The 24,300-nt window shown below is 41.0% G+C and overlaps 1 protein-coding gene across 4 annotated transcripts in view; it reads right to left on the reverse strand.

Annotated features, from left to right (window-relative positions):
• The window catches only part of SIPA1L1 (signal-induced proliferation-associated 1 like 1), a 193,665-nt gene that overhangs the window by 16,251 nt on the left and 153,114 nt on the right, over positions 1 to 24,300 (reverse strand). For all 4 annotated transcript variants that reach the window (XM_006865565.1, XM_006865563.1, XM_006865564.1 and 1 more), the window contains 3 exons: positions 14,019 to 14,443; positions 1,593 to 1,832; positions 665 to 830 (listed from right to left, as the gene is read on the reverse strand). In XM_006865565.1, coding sequence (XP_006865627.1) covers positions 665 to 830; positions 1,593 to 1,832; positions 14,019 to 14,443 — 831 coding nt within the window. The remainder of the gene's footprint in view (positions 1 to 664; positions 831 to 1,592; positions 1,833 to 14,018; positions 14,444 to 24,300) is intronic.

Consider the following 24,300-nt stretch of genomic DNA (forward strand, 5'->3'; position numbering starts at 1 on the left):
CATGGGTGCAAATCACCTCAAACAGGCTTCCAACATCCTCCACTCTGAGGAGACAGAAGAAACTTTTCCAAAGGCCTGACCGCTGCTGACATCACACTTACTCTGAACAAGAGTTTAAGACTTAGTTGGAAGGAGACTGGTTTTTACATAAGACTTTATGAAGTCAAGAGAATCTGGAAAGTTCTGAAGAAAGTACGTGTTCAGTATTACTGTGTGGTCACAGGAGGTGACTATGCGCTCACTTCTGTGGGGAATGGGAGGATGGTGACTCACCATCAAGCAGGTTTTACTGGTGACTGAAGGGCAGAATGCAGACTGTAGGAAACCATCCTGGTAGTTGAGGAGAGAAGGCACTAAACAGAGAACTTGATAGCTAACAGGGGAGGCCAGGTGTCTGCAGAACTCTGCAGAGCCATGACATATAGATTGCACTGAGTAAGAGTACAGGTAGCTGAAGATCAACCTGGCTAAGGGGATGTGTCTGCAGGACCAAAATACCTGGAAAGGGCTGTGGATTACGACTGGAAGCCTGATGATGACTGGGAATGGGCTAGTACAATGAAGAGTCAATACCTATACATCCTGGAAGCTGTTATTATGATGACCAACACCACCATGTCTGACTGCTCTCGGAACGCTATGTACCCCAAACTCCATCATGTACCTTAAAATTCTTCTGTAATTCAGGAGTTGGGCTTTCAAGGTCGATCAGCTTCTTGAGATCCTCCTCAATTGTGGACTTGGAGGTTGGCTTAGGGGATGCCCGGAGGTCCCTTGCTGAGGCCTGGAGCCTGGTATGGGATATTTCATTGCCATCGCTCTGATGACGTCTTGAAAATAGGGAGAAGAGAGTAGAAACCAAGTCAACAGAGCTCACTCAAGGGCACGGTGGTCTTTAATATTTCTCAAAGGAGAAATATTAAAGAAATATTAAATAATTAAAGAATTACTTCTGCTTAATGACATCATAATCTACTCTGATAAAGGCTGGCTAAAGAAACAAAACTAATTTAAAACAAAAGATTAAAAGTCTAATTAACAAGTCACTCTTTCGTAGGAAATAATTAATTCTATCAGTCAAAATTAGCAGCAAACTTCTTTAAAGACCACACGTTATGAATCCAAAATGCATGCTTTGCACAAGCCAAACTAAAACAATGAGACTCTCATTTACCTCAGTTACTGCATCACTTTGCTGAATAGTTCCTTATACTTAGGAGAGAGCTCACTTCTTTCTAATGTTCCCTCTGGGGCCCACCGAGCCAGGTTCAGAGAACGACCTGGGAAGGCTGTGATTCAGATCACCAAGGATCTCACAGGGTCTTAGCTACACCAAAGGGGCAACTTTACTCAACTGTGTTTTTCAAATGTACGCTTTCCTTAGGAGGCCTAAGATTCTCAAACCTGAGTATTTACAATATTTCTTATTTAGGAACAAAATGAAAAAGTAATTTAAATATAAGTTTTAATTAAAAAGAAAAAAAAAATCCTGTCAACAAACTTCTTCCCCCCACCACCCAAGCCTGGCCTCTATTGCTGTTCTGTCCTTTAAAAGACAAACGGGCTTGGAAAAGAAGCAAAGGAGCCCTTACTTTCTCGTGTCCATAAATCCCACAGAGTTTATGGTTCCTTCTGGCTTTTTCCATCCAATCAGGTACTTGCTCGTAGCGCCCTGGCGAGGGTAGAAAGTCCTTGGACCGGATGATGAGGAGGAAGAGGAGGAGAAGGAGGGCGCAAGCTGAGAGGAAGTGGCAGGATGAAGCTCTTCTTTAGGGGAGCTCCTGGCACTGGTGAACACGACTGGGCTAGCAGAGTGTCGGGAGCTCAGGGTACTGAGGAGAAGCAGGACAAAGACCAAATGACTGAGTGTGCATGTGTTCGTCCATTAGCAAAGCAAGGACAGGGGTGGCCCACTGGGTGAAAGAACAATGAATAGTTCCTATTAAATTAATGGAGGTAGATGGCTAGCTTTACTTTTTTAAGACTGTAATGTCTGCTGTCAAAGTGACATGAGTTGAAACAGTAAAAATCATTAGGACTGTCCAAGGCATTTTCAATCATGCTGGCACAGCACTGATGTTTGTCAGGGTCAGGTCTAGATGAGACAAGCGATGGGAAAGGACACCACTTAAGGCCACACAGCCTCAATGGTCGTTTCCTCTCGTCTTGCTCAGAGCAAGAGCTCATGGTGGCCCTCCCAGGGTAGGAGAGGACAATGACTTGGGATACAGCTCCTTACATTCTCATCCACAGCTAAAGGGGCACAAGGGGCTATCTTCCTCAGTGGCATCTGCCACTATCTACTCTAGAAACAGTTGTTCTTCAGCAAAGCGTTGGTTAGCCATTATGAAGGAACGAAGGGAAGGCTACCCGTTACATTTTCAAAATATAAAAGTTTAGAATTTTCAAACTGGCCTGAAAGCTTATGTTCACTGCAAATCTGGAAGGCATTCGGCTCAGAGGACCTACATTCCCACTACTTGAGTCCTGCTGAAGTCCTAGCTGACGAGGGAACTATTACTACAAGGAACTTTCAGTTACTACAGGTTTGATTAACAGAGTGTGGTCCCAAAGCATTCCTCAACAGCACTCTAATTTGCCAAAACCTAATGGTCCTGATCCGAGGACAGGATGAACTTTAGCTAATACTAATACAGCAATACTAATTCCTGAGACGGGACAAATGTACTATACAATGTCAAATGATAACAGTGGAGGAAACTAGGTGGGAGGCATATGGGAGTTTCACTATCTTTGTAAAATTTTCTGTAAACCTATAACTATTCTAAAATAAAAAGTTTATTATTTTAATGAACAAAACATACACAAAAACCACTAATGAGGTAATATTTATGGGGGGAAGTGAATCTTGATTCCTACCTTAAAGTGACATTAAAAATCAATTCCAGCTGAATGGCAAATCTAAATGCAGACCTAGAGATCTCATGGAAGAACATCTTTATAAAAGACGTAGTGATTTCTTTAAAAGTGTCATGCAGGAAAGAACTGAAGCACATTAAAATTAAGGGTGTCTATTCATCCAAACACACGGATGAACCCCCATCCAACAATGGGCTCCTATCTAGAATACCTGACTCCTTAATCATAAGTGCTGTGGCCCAGGGGCTCAGCTGCTGACTGGAAAGGTGGTGGACTGAAGGTACCAGCTGCTCCTCAGGAAATCGATGCGGCAGTTTGCGGATGTTAAGGACTGCAGCCTTGGAAGCCCTACACAGCAGTTCCACTCTGTCCTGTACAGGTCACTATGAGTCCGAGTTGACTTGATGGCAACATGTTTGTTTGTATGAGTTGGAACCAACTGGATGACACAACAAAACTCTTCAACTCGGAGGCCTGGTGGCGCAGCGGTTAAATGTTCAGCTGCTAACCAAAAGGTTAGCAGTTTGATCCACCAGCTGCTCCAAGGAAGAAAGATGTGGCAGTCTGCTTATGAGAAGATTTACAGTTTGGAAACCCTATGAGGTCACTACAAACCAGATCTCACTGGCTAGCAATGGGTTTTAAATACTAATAAGATGCACATCCAAAAGAAATGGGTACAGCGCTGGAAGAAGAAGTTCACAATTGAGGAGATCCAAAAGAACCATCAAAATAGGTGTTTAACACCAACAGTTACCAGGGAAATGGAAGTGAAAAGCACAATGCCAGGCTACTACATGCTGACCAGAAAAGCTGGAAGGAACACTGACAATATGACGTATAGGGAAAGATGAAGTTACTAAAATTCTATTATACCGTTGGCATGAGTATAATCTATTACACTAATAGTGCCCATGTGAAGAAAAGTAACCTTCATTTTTAAATGTAAGGAAGCGTTATGCATGAAGATATGGTGTATTGCATATATTGATTAAAAGCTGTATGTAGGATAAGTACTTGACTGCTAACTATAAGGTCGGTGTTCAAACCCACCAGCCGCTCCTTGGAAGCCCTATACAACAGGGCTGCTATGAGTCAGAACCGATGGCACTCAATAACAACAAATAATTAAATCTGCATATTATGCTTTCGTCTGCATGTGCAGTCTTAGAGAGCTGTTTCAATAAGACCACAGAGCCCTGGCTTTGTCTGTTAACAGGATGGGTGGCACTAGTGCCCAAGTGTGAAGGACCCTCACTAGTGCTCAGAATCAAGACAGACTCACTTAAACAACTGATTTGACTTTTGAACACAAGTCAATAAAAAAGGGAACTAATGGCTGGTGGTATTGTCTGGAGTATTTCTTCCACCACTGTACATGACACACTCCAGAAGTGAGGGGGAGCCCCCGAGGGTCACCTGGAAGCTCCTTTGAAACACATTCTGGGACTTCATCCCAGAGATATTTATGGACTGATCTGGGGTACTGCTGGGCTAAATGCACAGGTGGGTGTACCAGTTAAAGAACTACCACGGGGATCCAGTTGAGTGATTCATAGCCTTCTGCTTTTATCAAAGGAACCCTGGTGACCTGGTGGTTAAAGCACTCAGCTAACCAAAAAGTCAATGGTTCAAACCCTCTAGCAGCTCTGCAGAATAAAGACGCTCCAGTCTGCTTCCACAAAGATCTACATCCTTGGAAATCTTACAGGGGGGCTAGTTGTGCCCTGATGTACAGAGTCACTATGAGTCATCATTAACTCAATGGCAATGGCCTTTATCAAAACCAAATATGGCACTGTCAATATCAAGTGGGCGGAGCAAGTTCTCAGGCTGTAGGCCACCTGCGTGACTGATGCAGATTTCTAGTTCCACGCCAGTCCTTCTAGAGCAGGGGTGAGGCGTGTCCGGCATGTGGGCCATATGAAATTGTTTGGTCTGGCCTGCCAAGGCAACCACAGTTTCAGCCATCCCATTATGGGTGAGTTAATTAAATGTTTAGCAGACTAATTTTTAAGTTGATAATTTTGTATGGCCTATGAATGACGTTATAAATATTCAAATGGCCCGTGGCAGAAAAAAGGTTCCACACACCTGTTATAGAACCTCACAAATTTTAACAGTAAGCTCCAAAATGATTCTCATGTTACCTAGGACTTAAGAACCACTGCAGGACACCTCAGCTCTTTTCCCACTTAGGCTTAAACAGGGCTTCCAACATGCTCATGTCAGCTGCATCCACCTGCTATATAAGCGCTAAAAGCATTACCTGGAAATCTTGTTAAAATGGACATTCTGATTCAGTGTACTTGGGGTAGAAAGGGCCAATTCTCAGTAGGGAGGAGAACTGGAACAGTTTGAAGCCCCGCTCTAAAACTGGCCTCCTTCCTTTGTGGGAAAAAGAGTGGTCTACTTTGATAAAGATTTACAACCATGGGAATCCGATGCAGACAGGGATCTACAGAGTCACTATGAGGCAGGAATGCTGGTCTCCACCACTGAGCCATGCTGTGGAGACACTCCAAGGACACGAAGGTCCCTGACAGCCTCAGAACACAGAAGGCACACACCAGCACACTTCACATAAGAAGTTCTGATGTGGGTGGAATTCAATAAACCAAAATGAAGTTGGCAGCTTCATACTTAAAGTAAAACAGCATGGCTGGTCTGTTTCATTTTCTTGGATAATTCATTTTTATTCAACAAGCTGCAAATCCAGCTTCACGCATGGCAAGTTAAATCTCTTCAGAGAAATTGTGTAATGAGTCAATAAATTCCGTGAGTATGTAGCTTAGGAAGTGACAATTATTCTCCTTATGGCATAAAAAGTGAGTTTCAGATTTTAAGTATTGCAAATGTAAAGGTAGACATTTTGTAACAAAAGAAGGGGAGTGATTGATCTTGCAGTCCAGGAGCAGAGGACCCTGGGACCATCAGGGAGAAGAGTGGAGTGCAGGACCCTATCCAGAGAAGCAGTGATGCCAGAGATGGAGGCAGAGATGATGATGAAGAGAGATGGAGCGGCTGGGGACTCTGAACTCAGGGAGGGAGAGGGGCTTTGTGCTGACAGCCGGGTGGCGGGTTTGCAGAGTATACCCTTTGGCTGTTTGAATGGTTACATATTCCTGAGTGCTTTGGTGTACTTCCAAAATAACAATAACAAAACGCAGAGGGAATGGAAGCAAATGCTGTTGAATAATGATGCATGGAGGGGATTGTAATCATTGCAATGAAACGAAATATGATAGGATGAGTGTAAAGCTTTTGTTCTCCCATGTAAACTATCATTCAGTTCACAATAAAAACTTTAAAAAAAAAAAAGTGAGCTTCAATGGCCAAACTGGAACCAGTTATACTATTGTAAGGGTGTCTCTGAACTGCACACGAAGAGACCAATTGATTTAATGTTGATATAAATTATAAAGCATTTCCTCTTTCTTACAAATGGAACACCCCTGGATTCTTGGTGGTCATTCCGGAACACAAGTTTTGAAAAGGAAGACAAAATACACAAAGAACACACACACAAACACAGAAACAGGGCAACCCAATATGGGACAGCTTTAATCTGTCAAAACATTTCTCAGTACCAGCTGACCGGATGCTCCAAAAGAAACCATGAACCAAATGCTCTGCTACCTGCTCAGCTGACACTCCTGGCTGCAGTAAAGCTCCATGGAGTGGGGGTGCTGGAGGACCACTCTCCAAGGGTGGTGCTGGTCTCTTTTAGAGAGCACCTAAAGGAACAACCCACATGAGATTGGGGAGCCTAATGCTGACAGAACAGTGAGTGTCAAACATTTGAGGGCCTGAGCCCAGCACCCCAATAGAAAAACATTTGCCAGACCCTGAGCTTCAAAAATGCTTTCTGAAGATACAGAAGTCACCTTCTTTTCTGGCATGGCCCTGAGGGACGAGTTTCAAGGCTGCTGGGCCTGCTGTGAATGATGTTTCCAGGAGGAGAGCAGCAATTAGTCACCTGCCAAATGGCTGTGGCAAAATCTGGGCTACTGCTGAATGCTGGCCTCATACCAAGGGGGGGTGGGGCGGGGCTGAAACGGTGTCCCATGATTGCCTTTGGGTGACAGATATTGTGGAGGATAGTGATTAAGAAGGACTCCCCGCACTGTGTTCAGCACTAGCCAAATTGGTTCCATATTCAATACTGGGCTCCACAATTTGGGAAGTCTTTGAGAGACGTTAGGTCTAACAGACCAACAGATGCAGTACGAATGATAACAATGACAAAGGAACTATTTAAGCAACTGCAGTAAAAAACAATAACAACCAAAGAAATGTCCATCTACAGAGTGAGACATTTAAAAAGGACAAGGGCCCACTAATACATAAGGCACGGGAAGAGCAGTAGCCAGGTAAAACTAGCAGAAGAAGCCTTAGGGCTCCTTGTGGACCACAAGCTGTCTGAGTCTGCCAGGCTAAACTACTGCTTATGGAACTAACAAGAAATGCCAGGAACACTGTCATTTCATTAAGCACTGCTGACAGGAGTATCATGCCCAGACTTGACATCTAAAACGAGTGAAAAACAAACAAACCCAGGAACTCTGAGAAGAAAAGATATGACAGAATGAAACACATAGAGGATAGTTACAAGCATTAAAGGAGGGAAATGTTTCTTGAAGGGAAAGAAACTAACTCATGCATTACAGAAGGTAAAACAGAGCTTCAAAAGGAAAATGACAGAAACTCTATGTCTTACTTAAAAGAATATTTACAACCTGCAATACAGGTGATAACCTTTTAAATTCTTAACAAATCCACTTAGTGGACAGGACACACATTGTCAGATTGCTGGTAAATGACCAGCTCAGTGTGACTGAAGGCCACTCAGTTGGTTAATGGCAGAAGTGACACTTGAGCCTGGGCCCCAGGCTCCAAATCTAGGGTCATTTTCTGTTTGCTTCTCAATTTGTCAGGAAACGTGGGCTGGAAAACACTGCCTTTGTTTTTTTCCTTTTTAATTGTTTTCAGATGAACTCTTTTAGAGCTCTAACAGCTTCAGAATCTCAGATTTCAAATATCCTGGAGTTTAGAAAGGACTCAGCTCAGAAAAACCACTTACTTTCTCTTAATTGAAGTCCTAATTGTATATTTAAAGTGCAATATTTATCAATTAGGTAGGCACAGGGAAAACTCTGGATGAAAAGAGGCTGTGTTGTTAAGTACCGGGCACTGCTAGAAAGGCTGAGGAATCTCTCTCCTTGAGAGTTTTATTTCCTTTGCCTTTTAAAAAAAATGTATTTCTTAAAAGTAAAACTATCTTAAAACTACCCAAAGTTGATAGTTTAAAAGGTGAAACAATAGACCCTCAGTCCAATTTCTTTTGTATTTATGATTTAATGGCTTTTGGAGAGTCAGGGCCTTCCACACCAACCCAATGAATGCATGAGGTGCTTTGTCAAACGCAGCTGCTGAGCTCTGTACCCAGAGATCGAACATGTACAGTGACAAAGGACTTGTTTTCTCAATGCTCACTGGAAATTCCAACCACACTGCTTCTATTTTTCAGCCTTTCAGGTGAGTTGACCATCATAAGAGTTAGTAAAATAGTCACTTGCCCTGAAAGCGAGAAGAAATGGGGCAAGATCACTTAGGCCAGATCACTTGGAGTTCTGTAGCAGGCAAAACAAAATGAATGTTCACTATGTGCAAATTCATGAAGCAAAAATGTCCAATTAAAACGATGTAGGATAAGCAGTGGACTTCTAACTGTGAAGCTGGTGCTTCAAACCCACAGGCTGTTCCTCTGAAACTCTAAACAGGGTTGCTATGAGTCCGAATTGACTTGAAGGCACTTAATAGCAACTACCCTAATAAACAGGTCCCTGGGTGGTGCAAGGGTAAGTAAACGTGCTTGGCTGCAAGTGAAAGGTTAGTGATTCAAGTATACCCCAAAGCGCTTCAGAAGAAAGGTCTAGCAATCTACTTCTAAACCACAAGGTCTGCAGTTCAAATACAACAGCCATTCTTTGAAAACCCTATACAGGGTCGCTATGAGTTGGAGCCCGTTTGATGGCACATAACAATAACAATAATATAACCAGAATGTATGTAGAAGCCCTGGTGGCACTCTAGGACAAGCACTGGATGTTGTTGTTAAGTACTGTGGAGTCGGTTCCAACTCAGTGACCCTGCACAGGGTTTCTGAGGCTGAAAATCTTTACAGGAGCAGAAAACCTCATCTTTCTCCCATGGAACAGCTGGTAGTTTCGAACCGCCGACCTTAAGGTTATTAGCCCAATTCATAACCACTACGCTACCAGAGCTCCTTAGCTAATAGCAAAATCAGCAGTTGAAACCCACCAGCTGCTGCACAGGTGACAACTGAGGCCTTCAGCTCCTGTATATATTTACACCTTGGCTTTGAGTTGAAACTGACATGATGGCAGAGAGTTTGGTTTGGTTTGGGAAGAGGCTAAAGCAAGTAGAGTCAACCAGTCCTTTAAGAGCAGTTTTGGAATTGTATATGTTGCACTTTAAACTTCATAATTAGCCTGTAAGACTTAGACTATCAGAGAAAATATAAAATTTTCACCTTATGGAGAAAAAACAAAAAACACGTAGATGTGAAGCAATTAATTGTTGGTAATTAAAAAACAAAATATATGCAGAAAAAATCCAGAGGTACAAATAAAGTCAATGGAATAATTTCTAAACAGTCATATTTTTCACCTACGCAGGGTGCCAAATAGAGCACAGGAACAACATGTAAAATGCCTACCAGTTCTCGTCTGCACAGGCACATAGACATAGATAGCCCTGGATGCGGTAGCAGCTCAAGGCACTCCTTAATGCTCAAGGTAAACGAAATGCAAGAGAGCTCTTCTTTTCCTCTACAGAAAAACAGAGCTTTTCTGGCCAGCATAGTTAACTTAATTAGGTCAAACAGGAAAAGATCCAGCAAGGAAAGGCACTGCACTCACTACTGGAGGCAGGCACTTTTCCTGGCTTTCTACTGGCCCCAAATCCTGACCAACTAATACTGAAATCTTGATCCACACTTGCATGTTAAATACCATAGAGTCGGTTCCGACCCATAGCGACCCTGAACAGGGTTTCCGATGCTGTAAATCTTTACGGGAGCAGAAAGCCTCATCTTTCTCCTGCGGAACAGCTGGTAGTTTTGAACTGCCGACCTTATGGTTCACAGCCCGATTTGTAACCACTACGCTTTGCAGGTACGCTCTTATAAAAGCCCACCCTGCCATACAGTGCACATTTTTTTACCTGACACAAACATGACTTTATTAAAAGTCATGCAGTATGATGCCTTTGTATACATGAAAGCCCAATGGTTCTGTGCAAATATTGGCATATATAAAAATATATTTTGAAATGTAGTAGTGGTTTTCTAGAAGAACCAGGAGTTGCGGATTTATGAGACTTTGAAACTGATTTAATACTAAGAGCTTTGAGACATCAGGTAGAGGATGGAAACATTAAAGATGAAATCATTTATCAATTTATTAATTAGAATTCATTGAGCATCTACTAGGCTCACGGAAGCTTGAGCTATGCAAGGTACTTGCTGTTGTTAAGTGCCATCAAGTCAGTTCCGACCCATAGTGACCCTGTATAGAGTTTCTGAGGCTGTAAATCTTTATGGGAGCAGAATGCCTCATCTTTCTCCTGCGGAACCACTGATAGTTTTGAACTGCTGACCTTGAGATTAACAGCCCAACTCGTAACCACTACGCTACTTAGGATGAGCATATTGAGGAGAATTCCCAGAAGGATTTTACAGGAGGGTAGTAAACATTTATAAGTGATCACATACATACTTACTAATTAGCTACAGAACTCTGGAGCTGCCTAAAGGAAGCAAGAGCAGGTTTTAACACAGCAGATGGCTGGCTAAAAGGCTGAGTGTTGTAGTTTAGATATACAAACCAGGTCAACTCAGTATGGGACAAAAGGCATGATACCTTTTGTTATGCCTTATATGTGTACCTAATAAGGCAATGTTTCCAGCTTTATAATGCGGCTGCTGTGACTTGGAATCAACTCAATGGCAACTGGTTTTCAATCTGGTTACACTGACAATACAATTCCTCAGCAAGACTAGAGCTCCTCAATGTTTACTAAAGAGGCCTACCTGGCAAGATTAGAATTCTTTAAAGTAAAATAAAAAAAGAAACCAACTGGTGAAAGTATGTTAAAATTTTAACTATCTTCATCTCTTCTACGTGAACCCCCAAATCATTTTAAGAGCTGAAAAGGAATCATCAACTACGACAAAAATTAAAATCTCTCCTTAAACTTTTATACTTAACATCAAATACATGGACACTATAAGGAGCAACATTTTAGAGACATTAATAGATTTTTTGATGGTTGGAACTTTTTAGTGTGTATGGCTTCTCTGAATGACGTTGAATGTAACAAGCCTATGTAATTAACAACCTACATTAATGCAGTTTTCATGGGTGCCACAAAAAAACCTGCATAATCATCAACAGGGAGACAGCGGGCAAAGGGGTGTAGGAACAGAGCCCAGCCAGAAATATGTGGTGGAACTTAATCACTGTAATTTGGTTTTTTCAACGAGTCCCAGGTACAGGCTCTTGTTAAGTACTGTCAAGAGATCTCCACATTAATTGCTGTTCCTGTCTTCAAAGGACTCACACACTCTAATTTGCAGTGATTTTAGCTTCTCTAGCAAAGTGCATTTGGTGGCTGAGCCCTCTTTTGCTCCAGAAAAGGAAGGCTGCTAAATCTCTGGTTATCCAACTCATCCTGCCAAGATCAACAGACTGCACTGAAATCACGAAGCATCCAAGCTCACCAGAGTCTAGAAAAGACTGCAACTCAACCTATCAGTGAGTGGGATGCCCTGCCATCCTCCCTGAAGGCCACATTCTTTTCTTCTCTAGTAACTTATTTCTAAAGGATAATTTAAATGGTTTCTGCATGGCCAGACTGAAGCAGAACATTTAGATGACTCCAATGAGGCCTTCAGGCAGTCCCAGTCAGCAAAGTTAGATACTGTGAGTCTGTGCCTAATTTCAGAGAACCCATGGGATTTGCTGGGCCATATTCTTTTTGCTTTGCCCCCAGAGGCCCAACTCTTCATAACCTTATGCTACCAACTTTCTTCTGCCATCAAATTACACCACAGACATAGCTCCAGATGAAATATCACTCCTAAAAAGACATGCTCCTTTAAAGAACATTAAAAAAATGGAAAACCAAAGAAATGAGTTAAGTCAAACCTCAAAGCCAAAGAGACACCATTCTGATTTGAAAATTGTCATAAGTCAATGCACAATCTATAGTCAAATGTCATAATTTTGCATTGTTGTTGTTAGGTGCCATCAAGTTGGTACTGACTCATAGTGACCTTATGCACAACAGAGCGAAACACTGCCTGGTCCTGTGCCATCCTCACGAGCATCATTGCTACGCTCGAGCCCACTGTTGCTGCCACTGTGCCAGTCTATCCCATTGGGGTTCTCCCTCTTTCTGCATTACACTGATATATTTGATGCCTTAGCGTTCTGTTTTGCTTTTCCTAAGACTTCCCAAGGTTTCTCTTAACCACCTGAATCAAACATTCTATTTTCTGAATTGTGGGGAGTTAACTGGATACCTACTACTCAAGTGTCTTGAGATTACTTCTAAATATAATCCTGGGGTACAACTGTGGTCACTACTATGATGTGGGGGTGGCCACCAGGAACGAAACTCTGCAGGTGCCTCGTGCCATAGGGCCAGCTTGGGATCGTACATGATGATGGCAAGCTCGATCATCTTACCAGTAAACAAGATGGGCCTGGACACTGAAATCTAAGGCTCTTTCCCATTAGCCTTAGCTAGGACTTACTGATCTAAATGAAGTAGAGGACGCTCTTTCCCATTAGCCTTATCTAGGACTTACTGATAGACTATGTGTCTGGACTCCCTAGACTCCCATTTGAAAATAAAAATGAAATTAAGCTTGTTTATAATTTTTTTAAGGCAGTAACAAGAAAAAGGACCCAAAAGAGCACAAGGTGAGTTGTATCAATGGCTGACAAAGGAGAAGCCTTAAAATGACAGTGATGGAAAGGTTCCTTCCTCAAAGGAAGAACCTCAACATAGTTTGGATTTGAGGCTTAATCCAAAACAGGAAATGAAAAACAGCATTTATTTTGCCTAGCTGGATGATTTCCAAGGATACTGGGGAATATGTACTTTTCTGTTCTTAAAGGTAGATGGGAAGTGTCTAATTTTAGCTATACTTTTCTGTTGGACTCCTCCCCAATACATTATTGTCAGGAACCAGTTGCTGGGGGGAAAAATCAGCACGCAAACATGGATAGATGATGTTCTCTGACAGCCAACTGTGTAAGGATGTGTTCAGTCTTAGAAAAGACCCCTTTCTTTTAAAAACATGGTCAATATTATTTTTAAAGATCTTCAAAATGACAGGCCAAGTCTACATTCTCACTGGCAGAAAGCCAAACTTGAAAGGACATATTTTTCCTTTCTAATTTTGGTATGGAGTTCTGGGTATGATGCTGTAATGTAAGCACTGGACTGCTAACAGCAACGTAAGCAGTTCAAACCCACCAGCCACTCCTTGCTGAGTCGGGACCAACTTGACAGCAGTAACAACAACAATAATTCTGGTATGCAATTAAAAAAAAAGTCAGAAATTTAAATACAGCTTAACAAAGACTAAATCTGCAAACTTGTTTCACAGTTATAAGCACTATATTAGCCTTGTGGACCAAGCAGTATATCGGCATTGTGGACTAAGCAGATAATCCACATTGTGGGACTAAACAGTATATCCAAATTGTGGAACTACGTCTTTTACTGGCAAAGACCTGGTGTTGTGAGGTAACTCCAACTTACAGCGACTCCACAGGGTTTCCTTGTGTCTTTACAGAAGCTGATTGCCAGGCCTGTCATCTGCGGCACTGCTGGGTGGGGTTTGAGCCACCAACCTTAAGGTTAGTAGTTGAGCACTTAAGCCTTTGCACCACCCAGGGATTGGCGACGAAAAGCATTAAATACTTGAGAAGACTTTTCATTGCAGGGAAGACCTCCTTCCTGCCTACATTAGTGAGCAAAGCAAAGGCTGAGGCCAGGAGACCCGACTTTGAGGAGGGGCAGCATGGAAGGATGGTTACCTTGTGTGGGAAGCAGCATCGTTGATACTGAAAGTGCTGTTCTCCCTTGTCAGAGGACCTGAGCCTACTTGGCTCTTACTGTGTATATCCAAGCTCAGGGAAGACTCAGCTTTCCGGTCCATGCTGTGGCTATCTGCCTCTAAAGTCCGGTCAGCTAAGGAGATCACTTCGCTGGAGCTGTGCCACAGGGGGACCACTTTGTCCTTGCCGGGCCCCGAGCGAGGTGAGGATGTAGCAGCCCCCAGGGAGGGGCCGTACGAGGTGGTGTCGATGCCGCTGTCCGCAGAGGTGCCCTGCAGGTAGTTATAGCTGCTGAGCTCGGACTCCGTGTGGTCCCCATCACACCACTTCTCGTCACTGTGGGCGCTTGATGCATTGCTGGACAGGGTATTGCTACTGGAGTGGCTCGAGTAGTGGCTCTCGGACTGAAAGGGAAATGGGATTGACTTAAGCTCAGGCTTTGCTTCTTCAACACCAGGCGGAAAAAATCATAGGAAAACAACCATGTGGCATGTTATGGAGGCCCTATAGGCACAGAAGTTCCCATGATGACAAATCGAACTCGGGTAGAAGGTGCCACGGAAACTGTGACTGGATGGCAGAGAGTCTCTGACATGCATCACAGACCACTTTTCATGATCTGACTTATGTTAAAGTATCAACAGTATTGAGTAACTGTTGAGAGAAAAACAAAATTGTCATTAAGATGTCATCAGTATTTTAGGCTTAAAGCAAAAAGGGACACCCATATTCATCCAGAATTATTTATAATAATGAAGAGCCAGAAACAACATTAAGTGTCCATCAACAGATGAATAGATAAACAAACGACAGTACATACACACAATGGAATACTACTCAACACTAAAGAAGGGTGAAGAATCATGTAACACCTTCTATGAATGAATGGGGAGGACATTGTGAAATAATTCCATCACAAAAGGAAAAATATTGTAAATGTCCACTATTACAAAAAGTCAGGGAAAGTTTTACGCACACACCCACAATGGCTATCAGGGAAGTGAGTGAAGGGGAGACAAAATCACTGAATAGATTAATAGACACATATTAGTTTGTGGGGAGGAAAAGACAATATACAGTAGGAGGGAGAACAGCACAACATCACTCCAGAAAAGGTAGACTTAGTAACTAAAATGTGTCTTGTTTCCTAGAAATACCAGTTACCCTACAACCTTAAAAAATAATAAAATAAATAGGGTAGGAGAAGAATAAATAGGACCTGCGGACTATAAAACTTATCCTAAAAAGATCTTCTTTCCCTTCCAAATTGACATTTCTGTAGCAGACAGCTTTCTAAGGAGTGTTGCCTCTCCTAAGGATGCTTTGAACTCAAGCAAAATGTATACTGAGGTGCCAAGACAATTAACAGGGAAAGAAAATCTTTTGAACTAAAGATACTGGAACAATTAAATATTCACATGCAAAAGAACGAAGTTGAATCCCCAAATGAAAACAGAAACAAACTCAAAATGAATCAAAGACTAGATGATACAGCTAAACACTATAAAACTCTTAGAGGAAAACATAAATCTTCATGACCTTGGATTATAAGAGGGGCTTCAAAAGTTATTCGAAAAATGAAATTAGAAGATAATTGCTTCAAATGATACCCTCCAGAAAGTAAAAAGGCACCCGCAAAATGGAAGACAATATTCACAAATGATATCAAATGAAATGTGTATGCAGAATAGATACAAAGAATTTTTATAGCTCAACAATAAAGATAAACAACCCAATTTAAAGTGGGCAAGAACTGGAACACACATTTCTTCAAAAGAGATTGAAATGACCAATAAGCTCAGTATTTAGTCATTATGGAAATGCAAATCAAAACCACAGTGAGCAATCACTGCACACCCATTATAATAAAAAGGCAGACAATAACTAACGTTGGCAAGGGTGTGAGAAATGCAAACCATCATATACTGCTGGTGGGCATGTAAAATGGTACAGCTGCCAAGGGAGACAGTTTAGCAGTTCTTCAAAAATTAAGCACAGAGTTATCATATGATATGGCAATTCCACTCCTATGTATATACTCAAGACAATTAAAAACGTGGTCATGTAAAACCATTTACGTGAATGTTCATAACAGAATGACTTACTGGTGTGGTGCTGCAGCGGCTACTGCACTGGACTTCAAAGTGCTTTGAATCAACCACAAGGTTGCCAGTTCAAGCTCACCAACTGCTTCTCGAAAACCCTATACAGGGTTGCTATGGATCGGAACTAACTCGATGGCACTTAACAACAGTATCCTAAAAGTGAAAAGTCAAATTTCCATCCAATGGATGACTGGATAAACAAAATGTAATTTTTCTATAAAATGGAATATTTGTTGTTGGTAAGTGCCATTGAGTTGGTTCCAACTCACAGCGACCCTGTATAGGGTTTCGAGGAATGGCTGGTGAGTTTGAACCTTGTGATTCAAACAGACCTTGCAGTCTACTGCATTATCCTATAGTACCAAAAGGATAATCCTTGAAAACGTATACTAAGTGAAGGAAGCCAGATATAAAAGATCACATATTATATGATTCATTTTATATAAAATGTCCAGAAGAGACAAAACCATAGAATATAAAGTAGATTTGCTGTTGTAGTAGTGGGTATGAGGATATAGGGAGTGACCACTAATGGGCACCGAGTTTCGTTTGGGGATGATAAAAATGTCCTGGCATTAGATAGTGGTGATAGTTGCCCATAAAAGCCACTGACACTGTAAAGGAGTAAAAGCCATGGCATATGAATTATAGCTAAAACAAAAAATAACAGGAGTGAAACAGATAAAGATGATGATCCTGGAACCCTAAGCATCAGAATTTATAAGACAGAGAGGGGTGACTGCATGCCGACTGGAAGAGGAAGCTGAATAGGAACAGCCATCTTAAGCTTTTGAGAGCGGCTGTTGAAACAGTGGCCTGTGGGCACAGGATGTGGCTTAAAGTTGGTAGCAAGGGGGTGAAGTTCGCCCTTGTTACAGTGCCTTCCTAGTAGATAACAGGGCCAGTCTCCACCCTTGCCAGCCTAGAGGCCTGTGGCACCCCTTCCTGCACAGACTCTGCTCTGCCTGGGGTCAGGCTCCTGGCATAGCACCTCTGCTTCTGAAGGTGTGGGCTCCGACCTTGAACTGTGCTACACAAGCAGTGAACAGAGAACTAACTGTATTCACACTTCCAGTCTCTACCACACCCATCAGGAGACAGGTAGGGAATGCCTGAGAACACACCAATAATCACCTAAATAGAAATACAACACCACAGTGTCTCAGAGAAAACAATTTCAGCTTACACAAATAAACATGACAGAGTGCCTTAAACAAGTGACCAAAATGGAGTCAGAAAACAAAACAACAGAAATGGAATTAGAAATACCTGATAAGGAATTTAAAATACTGCTAATTAGGTAATGTCAATGAGTTAAGAGAAAGATGATATTCAGGAAAACAGACAAAATTATGGGGGGAAAAAAAAAATCAGGAAACTAACAAAGTAATTGAAAAAAAAAAAAAAGGCAGTTAGAAAGCTAGAAGATCAACACTAAGATTTCAGAAATAGGTAATACACTGAAAAGGCAAAGAAAGACAAATGAAATCGATGGAAGGCTGAATTACAGAGCCTGAGGAAAAATCTCCTAATATTCATCTACTAGGTGAACAGTCAGTATCCTGGTATGGCGCTGTAGGTTAACGTGCTGGACCAACCACAACACGAGCAGTTCAAACCAGCCACCCTCAGAAACCCTATACAGGGTCGCTATGGGTTGGAACTGACTCAATGGCACGTATCAACAAGATGAATAGTCAGAAAAAAAATAACAAAACAAAAAGTCCGAAGTTTTAGAGGGGACATTATCACAAGGAATAATTTATATGTGATAGGAATTGATTCCAGACTACGAAGAGACAAAAAACTCAATAGAGAACATTGTCTTAAGAGTTGTTTGAATAAAGATGAGAAGCTAGCCATTCCAAAGTTGAACGAATTCCAAACAGGGCAGACCCCCAAGAAAAATACAAACACATATTACAGTCAAAGTTTTCAAGACCAAAGACAAGGAAAGAATCTTAAGGGGCAGCTCAGGAAAAATGAAAAGTTGTCTACAAAAACAGAACTAATAAGACTAGGCTCTGACACCTCAGAAGAAACCATGCAGGCAAGAAGACAATGGAATGACATATATAAAACTCTTAAAAAAAAAAGCCAACCAGAATCATATATCCAGCAAAACTGTCTGTCCATCAAATATGACGATGAAGTCAGGTCATTTTCAGACAAAGAGAAATGAAAAACATTCACAAAAACCAGACCAACCTCACAAAAAATACTAAAGGGCATTCTCTGGACAGAGAACCAATAATAGCTGACAACAAACTGAGACTAACATCCATGACTGTATCACCTAGACTCAGCCCAGATATAGAAGGATATAATGTCAAACAGACCTCTTAAGACTGCAACAATAAAAACATGAGGTAAAAAGAGGAAAGCAAATAGAGTTCATAAATAAATAATAAATAAATAAACCACCCAAACTGTAATAGTAAAAACTAGATCAAAGCTTAATCCTAGTCCTAGTGCACCCCTCACCCGCAACACTAACCCTAGTCTGAAATTAACAATAAATGAAGTCCTAGGCCTAGTCAAGATCTAGTCAGAATAGTCTCAACCCTAACCCCTGACTCCTAACTCCTACCATAAAAAAGTTGCACATGCAACAAGTGAAGGTTATTATGATGAAGACATTGTTGTGAACACGGGCTGGTTCATGAGTTAATCTTCTCAAAGTAAGGGCAAATTTATGTAACATTAAAGGGCAAGTAGAAGTTGTCCAGAAGGTGGACATTTATAACCTGAGGACTGTACACTGGGCAGCGACACTCTCAACATTAAGAATCAAGCAAAAAATGTCAAGTGTTGCTGTGAGGCCCACAAGAATGGAAGTAGTGTTTTAGCTTCAAGCTTGTGGTTTCAATGCCAGGAGACTCTGACACATGAAACACAAGCACTGGATTGTAAAAAAGCTGATGGAGGGTCTGAACATTCATTATTCAGAGGGAAAATTTTACATGAAGACAAGCATCCTTTCAACTAACTTAAGTCCACGTGTGAATTCTGTTGCATACTTATTTATTTGCTTCGTTCCTGTGCTGGCAATACTGAGACTCACCTCTCTTTACCTTCTCTTTAAGGGATCTCAACTTGACAGTCTTTTCAAGGAATTCCACCAAATAGCAATTCCTATAATCTAGCCTGCACTGGACTGTAAACTGTAAGGTTGGCAGTTCAAACCCATCAGCCACTCCTTGGAAACCCTATCCAAGGTCTGAGTCAGAACCAACTCAGTGGTACTTAACAATAACAACAATTCAGTATTTGTTGCTCATTCGCTCCACAGACTCAGTTCTGGGTTCAGACTGGGGGTGGGCATGTGTACAGGTGTTAAGGAACTTTAAATTCCCTGTTATATGCTGTAGTTGTACGTTGCTGACTCAGAGCAACCCTATATAGCGTTTCTGAGGACCAGCTGTTGGATTTGAACTGTTGACCTTGCAGTTAATAGTCCAGTGCTTATCTCACAGCACTACACAGGGATTCACCCTGTTGTATTACCATTCTTTCTCCCTCCCTTCCTCCTTTGTTATTGTTAAGTGCTGTCAAGTCAGTTCTGACTCACAGCAACCCTGTATAAAGTTTCTGAGGAATGGCTTATGGATTTGAAGTGCCAACCTTGTGGTTTACAGTTCAGTGCTTACCCTACAGAGCAAAAAAGGGCTCTCTTCTTATCAAACTCTTAAAAAAAAGCTAAAGCCTTACCTTCCTTAAGACATTTGCATGTTAAAAAGAAATACATCCCAAACCAAGATGAAGTTACTTTGGAACAGTCCCTGATACCAGGGTTTGGGAGAGTTTTTGTTGGGGAGCTTTACCAGAAGTCCCATATAGTCACAAAACTAGGAGCTGCAAGCAGTTGCTCCTAATCAAAATGCTGTGGCTACCATTGTATATGGAGACTCCTGGTGTGGCACTACAGGTAAGCACTGGACTGCTAACCACAAGGTCAGCAGTTCAAACCCAACAGCTGCTCCTTAGAAACCCTATATAAAGTCACTACGATTCAGAACGACCTGACAGCATTTAATAACAACAACAACCATCATATACAGTTCACACTACTTACCCTTCCCTATTCTGTAGGATAAGCATTGAACTGCTAATCACAAGACTGGCAGTTCAAACCCACTAGCTGTTCTGCAGGAGGAAGTTCAATCTTTCCGTTCCCATAAAGATTTACAACCTCAAAACCCCTACGCAGGGTTGCTATGAGTTGGAATTGACTTGACAGTACCTAACACCACTCATCGGTCAGTTTGTTGTACTGTGGTGCCTTGCATGTTGCTGTTGCATAACAAAATGATAACAGTATATTCATTCCTATTGATAATTATATTGAATTTAAATGGAATAAATGTACTACTCAAATGGCAAAATGGATGAAGAAAAAAAAATCTAGCAATACATTTTTCAAAATTATTGTTGTTAAGTCCTATCAAGTTGGTTCCAACTCATAGCAACCTTATATAGGGTTTCCAAGGAGCAGCTAGTGAGCTTGAACTGCCAACATTATGGTTCAAACCAACTTTGTGGTTCAGCACATTAATTCAAAGTGCCACCCCAGGGCTTCATATTGCCTATAAGAGACATAATTTAGACACAAACATGTAAATGAACTAAAAATCAAAGGCTAGAAAAATATGTCCAACAAATTGGCAACCAAAAGAGAGAAGGAATGGCAATATTAATCTCTGATAAAATAAACTTTAGGGTAAAATCCACCAAAGACAAGGAAAACCATTTTTTAATGATCATATAAGGAAAAACTCATTAAGAGAACTATAATAATTATTTACACACCTAACAAGAGTGCCAAAATAAAACAAACTCTACCCACATTAAAAAGAGAACTAGACAGTTCCACAATAGTGTTGTTGTTATTAAGTGCCATCAACTTGGTGCCACCTCTTAGCGATCCTGTATAGGGTTTCCAAGCAATCAGCAGCTGGTGGATTTGAACACTTTTAGTGGTCCAGTGCTTATCCTACGGTGCCACACCAGGACTCTTCCACATGGACCTTACCAGATGGAATATACAGAAATCAAATTGAGCACATCTGTGGAAAGAGATGGTGGAAAAGCCCTATATCTTCAGCCCAAACAAAGCTATGGGAAGACTGTGGAATAGACCATTAATTGCTCAAATGCAAATTCAGGCTGAATCTGAAGAAAATTAAAACAAGTCTATAAGAGCCAAAATATGACCTTGAATGTATCCCAGTTGAATTCAGAGATAATCTCAAGAAGAGATTTGGTGCACTACACACTACTGACCAAAGACCAGAAGAGCTGTAGGATGATGACATCAAGCATATCATACAGGCAGAAAGCAAAGGATCATTAAGAAGGAAAGAAAGAAGGAAAAAATGAAAATTGATGTCAGAAGAGACTCTGAAACTTGATCTCCAGTGTAGAGATGCTAAAGCAAATAAAAGAAATAGGGAAGTAAAAGACCTGAGCAGAAAATTTCAAAGGGTAGCTCCAGAAGACAAAGTCGAAATAATGAAATGTACAAAGATCTGGAGTTAGAAAACCAAAAGAGAAGAAAACCCTCAACATTTCTCAAGCTGTAAGAACTGAAGAAAAAAATCCAAGTTTCGACATGTTATACTGAAGGAGTCTACAGCAGAATATTGAATGATGCAGACAGCATTTAAAAAAAAAAAAGATTTAAAGTATACACAGAGTCACTGTACAAAAAAGAAATGGTTAATGTTCATCAATCTCAAGAGATAGCATATGACCAAGATCCAGTGGCCCTGAGGAAAGAAGTCCAAGGTTCACTGAAGGCATTGGCAAAGAAGAAGGCTCCTTGCTGGAATGTAAATTGAAATCTTTCTACAGACTGATGAAGCACTGGAGATATTCACTCGACTATTCAAATAGCCAAAAAAGTCTGGAAGACAGTTACCTGGCCAATTGACTGAAAGAGATCCATGTTTGTGCACATTCCAAAGACAGGTTGGAATGCAGAAATCATTGGATATTAATTTTGCATGCAATAAAAATTTTCCTAAAGATAATTCAAAAGAGGCTACAGTAGAGTACATTGACACGGAGCTGCCAGTGGTTCAGGCTACATTCAAACAGGGCCAAGGAATGAGGGATGTCATTGTTAATGTCAGATGGATATTGGCTGAAAACAGAGAATACCAGAAAAATGTTTACCTTTGTTTTATTGACTCCACAAAGGCTTTCGATTGTGTGGATAATGACAAACTATAGATAACATTGCAGAGATTGGCTATTCCAGAACATTCAATTGTTCTCATAAAGAACCTATACCTAGACCATGAGGCAACTGTTCCAACAAAACAAGGGGACAATGGATGGCTTAAAGAGAATACAAATCTGATGCACACAGGAAAGGTGTACATCAGATTGGTATTCTCTCACCATACAAGAAACTGGATTATATGAAAAACATGACATCAGAACTGGAGGAAGACCCATTAACAACCTGTGATATGCAGATTATACAACCTTGCTTGCTCAAAGTGAAGAGTACTTAAAATACTTACTGACCACAGCCATTAGTATGGGTTGCACCTCAATGTAAAGAAAACTAAGACACTCACAACTGGACCAATAAATAACATCTTAATAAATAATGAAAAGATTAAAATTGTCAAAGACTTCACTTTGTTTGGTTCTACCATCAACACTCATGGAAACAGCAGGCAAGAAATCAAACAATGTATTATTGCACTAGGCAAATTTTCTGCACAAGATCTTTTCAAAGTTTTTAAGAGCAAAGACGTCAGTTTGAGAACTAAGGTGTACATAACCCAAATCATGGTATTTTCAATAGCCTCATACACTAGTGAAAGTTGGACAATGTATAAGGAAACCTGTAGAATAACTGATGCATTAGGGTTGTAGTGTTAGAGAAGAATGCTGAAAGTTCCATGGACTTCCAGAAGAACTAACAAATTCTGTGTTGGAAGAAGTACAGCTCATTTAGAAGCCAGATGGTGAGATTTCATCTGTCATACTTCAGACACATTATCAGGAGGGACCTAGAGAAAGACGTGATGCTTGCTAAAATGGAGGTTCACCCAAAGAAAGGAAGACCTTTCTCAGTTCCTAGAGAAAGACGTGATGCTTGCTAAAATGGACGTTCACCCAAAGAAAGGAAGACCTCCAGCGAGATGGAATGGCACAGAGGCAGCAGCAATAGGCCCAAGCATAGTTACAGAACATAGTTCTGTTGTGCATAACCCTATATGATACGATAGGGAAATTAAAGGCATCCAAATTGGCAAAGAGGAAATGAAACTCTATTTGCAGATGATTTGATCCGATACACAGAAAACCCCAAAGACTCAGTAAAAAAGCTACTAGACCTCATTGGAAGATTCAGCAAAGTGACAGGGTATAAGTTCAACATACAAAAATCAGTTGGATTCCTCTATAATAACAATGACAGTGCTGTAAAGGACATTAGGAAAGCAATACCATTTACCAAGATGAAATATCTGGGAATAAATATAACCAGAGAAACAAAGGACCTATACAAAGAAAATTACAAAACACCAACACAAGAAACCAAAAGAGATTTACAAAAGTGGAAGTACATACCATGTTCCTGGATAGGAAGACTCAACATTGTGAAAATGTCAATACAACCCAAAGCAATTTACACATATAATGCAATCCCAATCCAGATTACAGTGATATTCTTCAAAGAGATGGAAAAGCCAATTACAAAGTTTATAAGGAAAGGAAAGAGACCCAGGATAAGCAAAGCACTGCTTAAAAAGAACAAGATAGGAAACCTGTTACTCCCCAATTTCAAAATCTACTATACAGCTACGGTGGTCAAAGAGCCTGGTATTGGTACAATGAAAGATACATTGATCAATGGAACAGAATTGAGAATCCAGAAATTAACCCATCCACATATAGCCAACTGATTTTCGACAAAGTTCCTAGGTATAGTGCATGGGGAGGAGATAGTCTCTTTTACAGATGGTGCTGGCAGAACTGGAAAGCGATATGCAAAAGATTGAAACAAGACCCTTTACCACATGCCCTATACAAAAACCATCTCAACATGGATTAAAGACCTAAATGTGAATCACAAAATAAGAAGGTCATCAATGGAAAAATAGGGACAAATGTCAGGGCTCTAATACAGGGAATAC

Source organism: Chrysochloris asiatica, unplaced genomic scaffold, assembly GCF_000296735.1.
Source record: "Chrysochloris asiatica unplaced genomic scaffold, ChrAsi1.0 scaffold00079, whole genome shotgun sequence".
NCBI lineage: Eukaryota > Metazoa > Chordata > Mammalia > Afrosoricida > Chrysochloridae > Chrysochloris > Chrysochloris asiatica.